Source organism: Netta rufina, assembly GCF_964035555.1.
Source record: "Netta rufina genome assembly, chromosome: 12".
NCBI lineage: Eukaryota > Metazoa > Chordata > Aves > Anseriformes > Anatidae > Netta > Netta rufina.
This window is the reverse complement of record NC_140135.1, coordinates 4400483-4415268: the sequence shown is the minus strand read 5'-3', so window position 1 is coordinate 4415268 and position 14786 is coordinate 4400483. Positions and strand designations below refer to the sequence as shown.

Here is a 14786-nt window from a genome sequence, read left to right as displayed (position 1 = left end):
AGACCTGGTTAATTAGAAAAAAATAATAGCTTTATCCAAAGATTAACAGAAATTAAGGTGAAAACAAAATTTTGCCGATAGGGAGGACATATGCATTTGCTGTGATTTTAGGAAATCTCCCAAAACACAAAGAACATGTTCAGAATTATAATTAAGGAAGTTATTTTATCTCCCTGAAAGAACAGCTTGGTGGCAATTGTTACTTTCCTTTAGATTTAATGTAGCATCTGTTACAATTTAATTTTTAAAGGACACCATTTTTAATTCCCATTAATCTCCAAAATTAAGAGTGCAATAAAGATCCTTGCAAACATTGAAGTTTGACTAGTCAAAATGCCTTTTAGAGTCTTTTCAGAATATTTTAGCTATTGAGCAAAAGCTTCGATGCTTATGAGTGGGGTGAAATCCAAAGGCAGTGTTAATTAGATACAGAACCAGTTGCATCTTCTGGTCTTCAGAAATTAGGTTGAGTTGGATCCATAGGCTGCAAATAAAGTTACAGCTGGAGGACAGGGCAATTTGGTCATTGTCAGGTTTGGAGATGTGTATTAGGAAGAATGACTTGAAGGTCCAATACTTTGTATTCGTGTCTTGTTTTCATTAATGGTGTCTGCAGTGAAAATGTTTTCCTTTTGGCATCTCTTTTGGTGAGAAAGTATTTTGGATTTTGTGGAAGTTGAACAAAATGGAGGGGATCCTGTACAAAATATGAGCTCAGTGCCACAGCTAAGAATTAATTAACAGAAAAGGATTTTTTTCAGATATGATGAAAATAGCAGATGTGTTTTGAAAGCCTGTGTATTTGGAGACCCCAGATAGCAGAAGTTGCAAGCAACCCAGTGCAGGCTGAGATACAGGTATGTGGTGAGTTGAGTTGGCAGAGGAGTCTTGTCTGGTCAGAAAAGATTGTTAATTGCAACTAAGTTAAAACACATCTTCTTCAGGAAAAAATGTGCTAATTTGTTGCCATAATCCTAATAAACTTTTCACCACAAATGCCAGGGAAGACGAGGTTATCTGTAGTGAATTGTGCTAGCGTGCTGCTGCTGCTGTGCTAGGGAAGGCACAGACAGTTCAAAACCTGCTGCCTTCAGTGTCAGTGCTGATGCCTGACTTGAACTGAAGTGTCCTCCAGCTCTCCTGATGCGTTAATAATAATGGCAAATCTGACACTGACTTTTCCCTAGTGCTTATTTTGGAAAGAAGTTACTGAAGTCAGCAGGGCACACGGCGATGTCGAATAGTTGCAGTTCTCACGGAGAGGCTTCCTCAGTTGGTAAAACACATCCACTTGTTGCATGGAAACCAGATCTGTTCATATTAAATATGATTTCCTTTGTCACTCAGAGTGATTATCAAAGACAGAAATTCCTCTCTTATGTCATCTTACACCACATCACAGAGAGGCTGTTGGAACAAATCCTGCTATTTTGGACACCTGTGTAATCCTCTTCATTTTGCCATAACTTAATTCTGCCTGAAGGCACCGTGCAGGGCTGCTGTCCTCTGCTTCCATGGCTACACTCTAGGCGATAGTTAGGGAGAATGGGGTTGCAAGAGCAAGGGATGTATCCCCAGAAAAGGGAAAGACATAAATGAATCCGTTCTGTACCCCTGTGAAAGTTCATCTATAGCCACTATTGCTGCGGTGCTGGGCTGCAGTCCAGACCTGTACCCAGGTGGGTGAAAGCCCACAAAGAAATCTCTCTTGTAGCTGGCCAGTGTACCATACTTTGAAACATTTGGGCTGATAGTTAAGTTCTTGATGCATCTAACCATGGCATAATTAACTGGCAGAGGTATTTTTACATAGTGCTGGCTGGTAAGGGAAAGGAGACGGAGCAAGGAACATTTATATGACAATGAGGGATGGAAAAGACTCTTCTAGGGCACCCTTCAAGCGGGTAAGGAAAGCAGAGATGTCATAGTCTTTTAAGTAGGGTACACACACTGAGTGTGGGGATGGGAGCAGCTCTCTCAGAAAAAATAGTTTTACTCCCTCCTTCCCCAGCATCTTCCACACCTGAAAGTCAGCAGGCAGAGGGGTGGCTGTGAGGATGCTGCTGCTCACCTCCTCATGCACCGGGTAGGTGCTGCAGTCTGGTGTATGGAAATACAGCTTCCTGGGGACACGGGGATCAGTTGTGAGAGTAAGGAAGTAAGGCTTAGCTCTTGGTCTCCTCCAGCCCCTCAGAGCCTGCTTACAAGTGGTAAATGCTTGGCGTAGCTTTTCATTCCTCTGGGCCTGCTGGTTGGCTAATGGTAATGTTATTTCTGTGCTCTCTGAAGATGGCGGGGTTGCTTGTGGGCATGCATCCAACGTATTCAATTCTGGTACATGGGTTTTTTGTTGTTGGGGTTTGTATTTTATTTATTTATTTAGCCAGGGTGAGGATCTGTTTACCAGCTCCTCTCCATCACAATCAGTGCCATTGTGACAGTTAAAGAAAAACTTGCACAAAGCTGAACAGCCGCCTTTCTCTTTTATGAAGATATGCACAATAGGATCAGTAACAGCTATTGGTTTTTAAGAGCTTGTTTCTGGCAATCCCATTAACTGGAAATTTCAGCCCATTGGTTTTTCAGCCTGACCCTGAGCAGGTTGACAGACTCTCTGTGCCCCTTCTTTCAAGGCTGCCATTTCGAGCAGTGTTGCTTGACTTTGGCCATATAATCATGCTGCTTCCAAAGTCCCTGATCCTTTATGGTTTTCTGACTGGAAGAAGGGTAATTTTTTAATACATTGATGATTGCCGTGGTGCTCATGCCCCCGAACTGCACAGCACATTTGTCCTCAGTGTTAATACCCTCTTGAATGCAAGAACAAGCCTTTCTCCTAGGCAAAAAGAGCCAACAGCCTGAATACATGTATCTGTTTCATAGTCACCTCCATATGTATGGGGAAAGGCGATAACAAACTAACCTTTCTTCCAGGGACTAATTGGATTTCACATGGTTTGGAAGCACCACTAATTCACCAGATATATTAAATTCAGCTTTAACATTCCTACTGGGTAGCTTGGCTACTTTCCTTCCCCCCCCCCCCCCCCCCCATCCTATCCTATCCTATCCTATCCTATCCTATCCTATCCTATCCTATCCTATCCTATCCTATCCTATCCTATCCTATCCTATCCTACTATTCCATCTCCAGTACTTAAACAAATAGGCACCTTGTGCTGCAGCCCTTTTGAGAGCAACGTTTCTTCTTGCATCAAGTCTTACAAGCTGCCATGTATGTACATGCATGAATATTTCTTCTTCCGCTTGAATAAGTAGCACAAAATCAGTCCAAAAAATGCATGTTGGTTGGAAGCTGGTTTAGGTGCAATATAGCAAAATACTCCATGTGGACATAAAGCACTCAGAATCAACTTACTCCACTATGCAGCCTAATTAAGGGCATCTGCATTTTTCATCAATAAAAAGATGTTAAGTTGGAAAAATTAAGGAAAGGGGTGTAAAAATTCCCTCATGCATCAAAGAAAACATTTGATCATGCTGATTTGCCCAGAATTTTCTCTCCTGAAGGTGAAAAAGGAGGGGAAAAAAAAATCTATACAGAAGAGTTCATAGTTTGATTGAAACAAATGCAGGTTTAAATGTGAGCCCTGGGTCTCTGTGAATACAAAAGAAAGCTGAGGTCTCTGAGCAATGTTTAAAAAATGGAAATCTCACTGCAGCCCTTTATAGAGCGGACAAATTATGCATGCTGAAACCTAGATGATAGAGGTGATGTTTCCTTCCCCTCGTGATGTGCACTACATCGTGAAGGGCCAGCATGACCTTGCTCTCGACAGCTTTCCACATGGATGTTTGGCACAGCAGGGATGGAAGAGCAGATGACAAAGACCCCTTGCCTTGCTGCTGGGCAGCTCAGAGAGGGTCCCCAGAGACTGTGTAATATTGCACACGCATCCTTGGCATTGACTTGGGTATGCTGGCATGCTCTCGATCCATTTGTGGATGCCAACATCCATGCTTTTTTTGCATCTTTAAGCATCTTTCTATTGCTTATCCATTTTAAGCAGTATTTTTTTCCTAAAAGCAGATAAGTAATTTTCTTTCTGTGAATGCAAATGTGGAATCTATTGAGTGGGTGTGTGCATACTTTAAAGAAGTAATTGAATCCAAACATCCCTTCTTTTTAAATGCAGGAAACCAGAATCTAATAAAATGTAAATCAATTTGGTGTCTGCTTTGGGCTTTCAGTCTTCAGACTGTTACCAAAAAAAACTGTATTAAGTGCTGTGCATTCCAATATTAACATCTTTCTTTTCCATTATATCTGCTCAACCCCTTAAGTCATCAGAAATCTTATTCTTTCTGGCCGTGTGGTGAAGAGGTTGTCGGAGAAAAGAAAGCAGTTCATTTAAAGTCTACTCAGTGTGTCCATTAGTTCCTGATATTCACTCTGAAACATGACCTTGCTGAGCCTTCGTGTGGACAAGTCTGGATGTGTTCGGTTTCTGCATCACGCTTTGTTGATTGCAAGCACACCACTGATTAATTGTAAAGCATGGCAGCCTTTGTGACTTAGGACTTTGTTTTTTTGGACCTGAAATAAACATACCACTGCCAATTTGACTTGTAGTACAGGTCTTGGAGTATAAATAAGTCCATCAGATCTCCAGTTTGGGTTAAAGGAGAGTTTAAACAGAATTTAGATATGTTCTCAGCTCAGTTAACTCTTAGTGCTTGTTTAGCTGCTGGTCCAACATCCTCAGCTCCATCTGGCACTTGAGTGTTGAAAGAGAAAGGCCATTAGCAAGCATCTAAAATACATTGCCTTCAGCTGACAGGTGGTCAGGTGTGTTCAATCTTATAGCATTTACCATAGCACCTCAGAAAAGAAAAGTAGGTCTTCTCTCCGTTCTGCTTTTGATAGGCTTTGAGTGCATGGCATGCAGATTGTCTTCTGTGGTCTTTCTGGTATTAAAGGGAACTCTTTCTGAAGGCAATTTTTACCCTGTTCTGAACTCTGGAGGCTTCTAAGCTGAAGTATCATGATGATCCAAAGAAAGCAAATAGACATCTCTGCTCTTTGAGCATAACTATTAGGGAACAGTTTCAGCTTGCCTATGTACGTTCTGTTTTGCTATCTAAATCCTTAAACAGGAGGGTTATTACAGAGAGAAGAGTTAACCGAGTTTTTATGACCAAGGGAGAGGATCAGAGGTAGAAGTCTTGCCCTGGCCCTCACTTACCCTAAGACTTATGCAGAATCAAATAGTTAAAGATAAAAATCCTGGAGACAGAAGACGTTCAGCCCACGGGTCAGACCTGTGGTGATTATTCCAAATCTCCTTTCCAGATCTCTGCTGGCCATTTAAGCAGAGGTCTTTGCTCATTCTGTGATGTAAGGAAGAGATGGAAAATCTGGGAGCAGGATTATGGACATAAATCACTGCTGTGAATAATCACTGGCTACAGTGTCTGACCATTTATCATGCAGCCTCACCTGGCTCTGTCGGCTAAAAATAGAAACCTCTGATAATATGAAGACATTTCTCAGAAAGGTGAAAAAGACAGTGAAGTTAACCCTCCTGGTGATGTCCTCCTCTTCAGACACATGCCCTGTGTTATTCTTGGCAAATGCTGGTGGCCAATCCAGGCTACCAGAAGCCTCCTACTAAAGAGCCAGCCACAGAAGCTGCAAAGCTTGATCCAGCAGTGAAAGCAACCAAAATGTGGCTGGAGCCTGCTACTGCTGTGACAATCTTCATACTGGTGGTAGGAGTGACAGTGTGGGCAACCCATTAGCCATGCAGACACAGCAAACTCGGTCATTCTGCAGATTAAGAATGGGAACAAAAGGTCCTCATAACACCCTTATAAAGCACAGGAGTTTTTGCACTGGTAGGTGACTCAGACTAAGGTTTTAAGCCTTCAGATCATTGTTTCCTAATTGTTTTTAGCTATTTCATTCGTTTCTGAATGATAATTTTGAAATACTTCTGCTGCCTCCTGGAGGATGGTAGAAATAGCTGGTTATTCTCAGCTGTGCACACATACCCTGCATATTTACTGCTCCTTTTCCAGGTGAACTCCGAATACCTACAGCATCAAAGACATAAAAGCAAACCATGAGCTCACATCCAGGGAGATGTTTGAGGCAAGCTCCATTTTGTCAAAATCCTGATAAATAGTTCTACAGCTACTGTGGTAAAAGGAATTAGAAGGCTCAGCATCCCTCAGAAGGCCATACCTTTCCTTTCTGCAATTAAAATTGCTGCAGCAGACAGTAATGGAGTGTCACTGCAGAAATTCCCTCCTGGAAATCCTAGCTACATTGTCTGCTCAGGGAAGGTTTCTCTAATATAAGCAGAGGATTTCATCTAACAAGGAAAGAAACTATACTTGGTGAAAACGCAAGGAATTACAAGTAGTCTTGTGTTCCCTTAAATCTATTAATCTCTGCCAACTTCTATTTCTTCCCTTATATATACTATAAAATCTAAAAAAAAATCAAAACTTGACACAAAGAAAAAATTTACCATCAAATGTATTAGAAATAATTACTTTCTAAGAAATAAATTTGTGCCTCATCTACTGGAGTGTGAAGATTTAGCTTTCTTTATTGGCGTTGCTTAAGCTGCAGGAAATGGAGAGAAAACATTTAATGCAATATGATCCGTTTTATGTCAATATTATCTTTTTAATCCTGAATTGCAAATTAAAATTCCTCCTTTAAACAAAGGCATGGACATTCAGCTTGGAAACCAATGCCTTCTATCTACTGTAACTATACAGACAAGTTTAATTCTCCATTGTAAATAATAATAATAAAGTGCATAGATTTTTTTTAAAATGTAAAACCAAACCCAAAATCTTAGTAATTTCATGGTTTCCAATGCCATTGCTAATTGTGCAAGGTAACAGTCACCAACAAAATCCTCATTTCCAGGTAGCAGCACAGGTCTTTGCACTAGCAGGCTGCTACCATTTTCCTGTCCTGTTTTAATGAATTCATAGCTAAGAGCAAGATGCAGCGTATAAAAACAATGATTTTTAGCTTGTCCACTGGGATAAATTTTTCCAGGGTTTTCATGGTGTTCCAGGCTAATTATTGGATATAATTAGAACAGTTGATTAGGGTAAACTAAAGCAGAAAATGTACTTGTAAAATGGTCCTGACAGCCTGGGGAGAGACTTGTAGTATTCATTTTTATACTTTTTTTTTTTTTTTTCCCTGAAAAAATACTTTTGAAGAATAGAGATCAGAAGATTTTTAGGGTTATTCTGGAGTCACTAAAAATCCCTGAGCCAGGTAATGCAAGGCAGAAGTTCAGGACAAGAAGTGGTCCATGCTGGCTAATGAAGTTTCCAATGGGTTGTCCCAGCAGAGCAGCTCGCAGTCCCTTTTTCCCAGCTTAATGTCCCTCAGGGAAATGTATCTAGGGCTTTCTCCAAATGTTTTTTCTTTTTCTATGCACACTGAGGCAAGCTGGCTCTGCTGCAGTAAGATCATCCAGCACTTAAGTTGCATATTTGCATGAACAAATTTTGTTCCAGCAGCTTTGTGTAGACAGTGATGTGTATGGAGCATGCTGCAGGGACATACAGTATTGGTCAGGGATTTAAGTTTGCTAATCAAAAGGTAAATGGGAAATACCACACACGGTGAACAGAAGCAATGTGGCTATCTTAGAACTGCATGAAGGGACGTTATTTTCTGAATTTTGCAATGTTTCCATTGTTTGATGAGAATAGGGTTAGTTTGTGGCTGTCTTTTCCACCATATTATGGTGAGTTCTTAATAGTGAAAATTATGTCAGAAAATGAAAGAGAAGTGAAATGAAATGTGAAACGAATACAGAAGTTATTGTTTCCTGAATATTAGGAGCACAACAAATAAGTTATCTAGTTCATTTACTAGCCTAAAAGGACAAGAATGAAACAAAGTGAAGTCTGCTTGACACGTAATCAGGTCCCTGTCCTTGTGCATGCTGGTAGCTTTCCATCGCATTTGGACCCTTGATCTGAAGGTTTCCTTGGTTGCCTGGATTTCCTTTTTGCTTGTGGTGATCATGGGGAGCCCAAGGACAAAATACACACTTGTGACCTGCAGATGGTGAAAGCGCCTCTGGATTCTTTCTGATTTTGTCTAAAAGGCTGTGAACTTGCTGAACCTTTCTGCTGTGATCCAGCTTTGCATGAAGTTTAAGTGTACAGCAGTTTTCCATACTGAAGGGTGAGCCAAGCAACCCACGAGTCTTTTCCATGGCATAGGTATAGCACTTAGCAGGCAGATGGGAACTCGTGTATTGAGCCAAAGCCACTTATTTGCAAATGAATCAGTGCCATACACCCTTGGGGAGGACTGTAATAACAAATGCTGGTTTGAAATGTCATCTTTTCTGTGGGAAAATTCTCAATAGGTAATGTGTTAACTATTTTCAGCCTAATTTTAAGCAAATAGAAATTGGTATTCACTGAAGTCTGTAAAGAATATTCTATCTTTAACCAATGCCACAGCAGATTTCATCTTGCTCCATTCTGAAAGTCACACTGATGAGAAAAGGAGGTTTTTTCCCTCATGTTTGGCATTGTAAACAGAGCCTGCACTCTTAGGCAGTGCTTTAATTATACATTATATTAACCAGTGTGAAATACTGAGATTTTTAGGATAGCCAAAAACCTTCTTTATATTTTATTTTTTAGAGCTTGAAATTAACTTTTCACAGTCCGGCACAAACTGATCAGTAGATACGAAAATTCGCCCTGTCTGCAGTAAGTTTCTCCAGTGCTCACTCCAGTCCCTTGCAAAGCATCCTCTGTAAAGACCCCAGTGGGCAGACATCCCAAAGCACTGGGCTTCAGCTGTCAGGCTGATATCTCCGTTATAAATGTTGGTGCCAATCTTGCAGGCACTTGGAATGGCCTTGTGAAAAAGCTGAACTCTTTGTTTTTAAACTTCACCCCTTGGCAGTAGGTCTGTGCCCACACTGTTGGGCTCACCAAGGTGTACAGATGTGCTGCTGGTGGGCTGCACCTGGCTGGCCGATGCTGGAGATGCCCCAGGTTGGTGTGCTGCTGGATGAGCATTTTTTCTACCTCCTGCCACAGTGCTTAATCAGGATCTCAGGCTGAAGCTCTGGCCTGTCAACTGGGTAGAGGTACTTAGGTGTCTCTCCAGCCTGCGGAGGCAGTTTCAGGACTGAACACACTTGCCTCTTGAACATTAAGGTCTTGTGGTTGGACTTTCCAACATTGTCTCAGTAGTGTTTTTCCCCCTCTTGAAAATAAGCGTTACTTTGCACTTTATGAGTTTTCAAAGCAGTCTGTGAAGATGGAAGAGCACCTGTCAGCTTGCCAGGAGCCTGATCAGATTTCTGCAAGATGCCGATGACAAGTCTGGCTGTTAAAGGGTCTCTGCAAAGAGCATCTCCTTGCATGGAGATGACTTGAATTAACTTTCAGTACTGGAGATTACACAATATCATTAACATGAGTTAATGTGTCATAACCGCTGGCTCCAGTGGCATTACCATTAGCATAGTTATCTTGCTGCTGTTGTGTAATTGCATCCATTATTTCACTGGCAATTGTGCGAATTACCATGACTGTAACTGTGTAAATATCTGAATTGCTCATTCACAGAGCAGCACCTAGAAAAATGGATGTTGAACAGCCACCAGCAGTACTGTCCTGGCTGACTCAAACAGGGCACAACTGTGCTCCCAGCTTTTCAGGCCAAGCAGCACACAAGTGGTAGAGGGATGTGGGAGAGGAGGGGAAGACAGGTGTTATTAAGGTCTCCTGACCAGCTCCATAACTATCTGCAGGTTCAAACTACCTGCTTGAAGCGCTAATGGTGTTGGAGACATCTTCTGTAGCGTGCCCAACCACTCGTTCTCTTCTTGGCAGACCTTGAGTTTTTGGCTGTGTTGGTATTAAGAGACTCATCAGCATAGGCAGTGGTGTCACAGCCTCGCCTACCAACCCTGTGAGGGGTCACCCCTGCTTCTTATTGTAGAAGTAGCTCAGGAATGCCTGGACCATTCACTAGGATGATTAACGTAGCCTGTCAGCTCCTGAAAGGATTGGAAATGCCATACTTCATTGGATTTTGCAGGGTATTTGGGATCCTTTTCCTTCTTCTTCTACTTTTTTTTTTTTTAATTACACTGTTCTGCTTGACTTGCCCAGAGAAGCTGTGCTGTGCACCAAGGAGCGCATTAGCATGGGGAAACAGCGGAAAGGCAGCGCCCTCCTGTTTAAATTAAAGCTGAGCCACATCAGAATGTTGCCAATTAAAAATAAAATGAATGACTTTGCTCTCTCTGTAGGTGACCTGTCTCCACGATTTCTTTGGGGATGATGATGTGTTTATCGCCTGTGGTCCAGAAAAATTCCGCTATGCACAGGATGACTTTTCTCTGGATGAAAGCGGTAACATTAAACACACACTACTCTCCAGTCTGTTTTTATTTGATTACAATTTATTTGATTACCATTCGGTTGCTTGTAACAGATAATAATGCTGCATGCTTTTGTTCTGTTCTTTAAGGCCAAGTACATGGTATTCAACATCCTTTCGTGATACTAATACAGTCAGTGGATATTTTAATTAGGCAAACATTGACTGAGATACTCCATGTCAAAGTAGGTGGACTGCTACACTGTACCATTACTTTGATATTTATTGCAAAGTCTGGTCTTGTATATCCTTTAAACTTTATCCAGTTGCAATCAGATGAAAATATTTTTCTTGAGACCTAAACAGTAGAAGAATAGTCTCTACTTTTCTATTTGAAACACATACCCACTGTTTGTCGATCTTGTCCTTAGGTGTGCTTGTGAATATTAAAAATGAGAACAAGCACAGTTAAAAAGAAAAATCACTCCCTCTACTTCTTTCTTCTGCTGATTCAAAAAGCAGAGCAGTAATTCCCTTGTTAGATGGGACCGGGACGGCACCGTTATTTGTCCCTGTTATGATTGTAACCACAAATCTGTAATAATGTGAGACTCTGTGATGAATTAAACCATTAAATTTTTGATTTCACAGAATATACAGAGCTTGCTTGTAGGAGTTACCACCTACCCTACCTGGCAACTGTATATACCAACAGCACAGGGTGTCAGCTGGTGCCAGTGAGTGCAGCAAGTCAACAAATGCAGCTTTGACTATTTAAACTAGAAGAAAATGTGGTCTCCAAACATTCAGACTTATTTCTGAAAGCTTGTAGGTATCCTGTGTAGGGAGCAGGACCTACATGCTATCTTGTATGCTACAAACTGGCTCAGCACCGAAGACCAAAGAGAACTCTTGCTGTATACCAGGGGGTAAAGCAGCTTCTAATGGTCAAACACCACATTTTTATGACTTCTTAGCAAGACCGATTTTATTTGACACTGGTACTTCTCACCCGTGTAGTCCAGATGAACCCATTTGGTGGTCTTGGGTATTTCAGTGCTTCCAAGCTTCAACTGAAACTTTGCAGACAGAGAGCTGTGTCAGGCTGGAGGAGTGATCTGTAATGTGAGCTTCATATTTTATTTTAACGCTCTGCATTTGAGTCAGCTCCATGGGGAGTCCCGCACTGTAAAACAGATTGCATGCAGTCCTAGCAGAACAACTTGATGGAAAGCCCAGCTCTCTGCCTACACTCCTGGTTTCTGCTAATTTTTCCAGCTTGGATTTCTCTAATAAAAATAAGCCAAGTTTGCTGTTGGGCTGGCACTGAGCAACTGCAGCTCTCCGTTTTATTTTCAGGGGGGTGGGGGTGCCCTGCACCTCTCAAGGAACAGATGAGGAGCCATTAGCCAGCAGCGTTTTCCCATTATCCGCTCATCATCGTTCCTTGTTATGAGTCAGATGCTGCAAGGAGAAGCCGAGGTCTTAGAGATGAATGTCACTTATTAAAATTTCCTCTGTCACGGGTACTTTTTCTTGCCTGTTTGGATGACAAGCACTTGGATTGCTGGCTTTTATGTTCACTCTGGCAGCACATCAGGAAACAAAACGAGAAATACCATAACAGCAGATTATGTCATCTTTTTCCTCCTGACTGGCCACCACAGCTTCTGCCCTATAATCCCTTTTGCTGAGCACCTTCCAGATGTTGTTGCTCTGTTTCATTCATACCCGCTGGTTTCAGTATCAGCACACTGAAATCTCACCCCCATGATGTTAAGAGACCTGTTTATACTGATGTCAGCACAATCAGATCCCCACATTTACTACCTTGTTTCAAGATGTACAAATGCCCAGTAATTGCCTTTGGTGTACTGGCACTTGCCAATGGCTGAGCTGGAGAAATCCCTCCGTCAGCTTTTCTGTGCTGGAAAATGCAAAGCTGAGTTTCTTTGAATTACTCCTTTGGGGAGAAAATAAATCTGGATTCTCTCTTGGAAGGAGGCAACATAAAGTATTTTCCCTTTTTAGCTTTATATTTACGGAGTAATTCAGGTGACTAAAAACTGATGTTTCACACCCTTTTAAACTCCCTTGGTTTCTGAGAACCTGTACCTGACTTACAGATACCACACAGGGGCACCTGGAGACTCACTCTACCCCTGTGAGGCACCTCACATAGCATTTGCTGCCTTGGTCTGGGCAAAAGAATTGCTCTCTGAGATCCAAATGTTGCATTGTTTTTGTTACACAGCTATGTGTAAGAGCCATAAAAAATATTACTTCTCGAGTGCCCGAAGATGATTTTTTCCCATGTTTTGGTCTGGCTGATTAATACCAGGAACAGTAATTTGCACACTCTCCTGAGTGGCTATCTCACAGTGCCTCATCAGACATGATTATTTAGTACCAAGGAGAAATAGTCAACTTCTCCCACCATCATTTCTCCTATACATGTTTAAAAAATCGTGATATATCTGTCTGAAGCCCTAGAAGCCTTTCTGTAGCATCATCTTTAAGAAGTCGGGTACTTCAGGGGAGAAAACAAAAACAAAACAAAACACACCTATTTTTAACCTGACTTACAGTTTACAAATTCTATTTAGTAGGAGAGAGAATAAACTTATTGTAGATTTAATTATCACCATGCAATATCTCTGGAGCACAAGGAATCATCTCCTCACATTCTTGTACTGCATGACCCAACAGCAAACTCTCCCACAAACCGTCTGGAAGAAAAAGAGACTGGCTTTTGACTGTCTGAAAATGAGGAAGGCCTGGAGAAAAATTTAGGGCAATTACATGTTCATAGATATTCTGATATATAAGTAAATAGCACATACATTTAGGTCAGACAACTTGTTTTTGGTTGACCAATTACTGATCCGCCTTGTACTGCGTTTGTTCATTCCCATCAGGGAATGCAGTCCGGGGAATTCTCAGTCCAGCCCATGCATGCTGAGCTGAACTGCCCAATGAAAACCTGCGTGTATGTGGAACATCTAATTCACCTGTAAAAAAAAACAAACACTCTTTTTCACCGCCTGGTGAGGACAATCTGTTGTAGGAGGTTAGGTGAGACCAGTTAGCGTTTGATAAAAAAGGGAATTCCCTTTTTACTGCCACCATCCTAACTGAGTAAAGTTAGCTTCAAGGATGGCAACGTTCTTTTTCTATGAACTCTCTATGTAAATAAATCTTGGTTTTGAAGATCTGACATGCCTGAATTCCTGGGACACATGTGAGTTTGTCAGCATTTAGTTTAGAAAACACAGTCTCATCTGCTCTTATCTTTAAGCACATAAATCTACTAGATTTCTTTATGTAAACCTTTCAGAAAGGGATGACTGGCCAGGACAGAGGACATGTTCTTTAGAACCAGTTTGTCATCTTTGCTTTCTGCATCTGTAAAGTTGCAGCTTGTTGAAACACAGAAAGAGGTTGGTTCAGGCTGAGTGAATGCCTCTTGGGGCAGGTGTCCCAGGCACAACTTGGAGGTATTTAAGTCATGCCACGAGCTATTTGCTGGCTTCCTACACCTGCGTAAATGGCACTCATCATTACTACCACTAGGTCTTCACGGGATATATGCTTCCCTTATAGGTGCTGACTGTTTTCACTGTGCTTACTAATTGGTGGGCTCCAAGGCAAGGGGAAGGGCAGAAAATCCTTGATAGAACCCAGGTAGAACGATGGGCCCTGCCAGGGAGAACAGCCTGACCTAGATGTACAGTCTCAGCAACTCCTCTAGAGGAGCAAAGCTGTTCCCTTAGCTCTCCCCCTAAAATGTCACCTTTCTGTCCTGAAGAAAATGTGGAAATGCCAGTTTTTCCCTTGGTGTTGAGGTTTTTACAGGTCTTTGGAGACAAAAGTCCCTAAGGCACCCATGGGTGTTTCACGCCTAGTGTCCATAGACAGTGAGATTAGGTAGGGACATGACCATGGTTGCTGTTTGTTTCCTCAGAGTGCCGGGTGATGAAAGGGAGCCCGGCGACCGCCACGGGCAGTAAGTCATCTCCCACCCCTCAGAAGAGCTCAGCAAAGAGTCCAGCTCCTATGCGCCGCAGCAAGTCTCCAGCTGATTCAGGTAACCATCAAGATGGTGAGTGATTGTTTTCTGGTGTCTGAATATTAAATCTGCTCAGGAGGAAAACATGCAGTGTGTGTCTTTGGATATGCTGACCATTGGTGTTTGCATTTGAGACTTTGGCACAAGAAGCTGGTGCTAGCTTACAGGGTCACTAAATAAATACTGGAGAGGAATTCCCTGTCAGATAAGTGTAATCATGGCTTTGGGATGGCACCAGCCACAGTCTCACAGCCTCTTGCTCTAAAAAATCTTTAAAAACAAGTGTTTCCTATTTGCAGGCAGGAAATCAAGGCCCACAATGTTCCTGTATGTTTGCTTTAGGTACAGACTGAG

The 14786-nt window shown here is 41.9% G+C and overlaps 1 protein-coding gene across 2 annotated transcripts in view; it reads left to right on the top strand.

Annotated features, from left to right (window-relative positions):
• The window catches only part of DCX (doublecortin), a gene marked incomplete at its 3' end in the record, with an annotated part of 70412 nt that overhangs the window by 43436 nt on the left and 12190 nt on the right, over positions 1 to 14786 (top strand). The window contains exons 3-4 of one of the 2 annotated variants that reach the window (XM_084293919.1): positions 10293 to 10395; positions 14328 to 14465. In XM_084293919.1, coding sequence (XP_084150045.1) covers positions 10293 to 10395; positions 14328 to 14465 — 241 coding nt within the window. The remainder of the gene's footprint in view (positions 1 to 10292; positions 10396 to 14327; positions 14466 to 14786) is intronic. The other variant, XM_084293920.1, reaches the window with a different exon arrangement.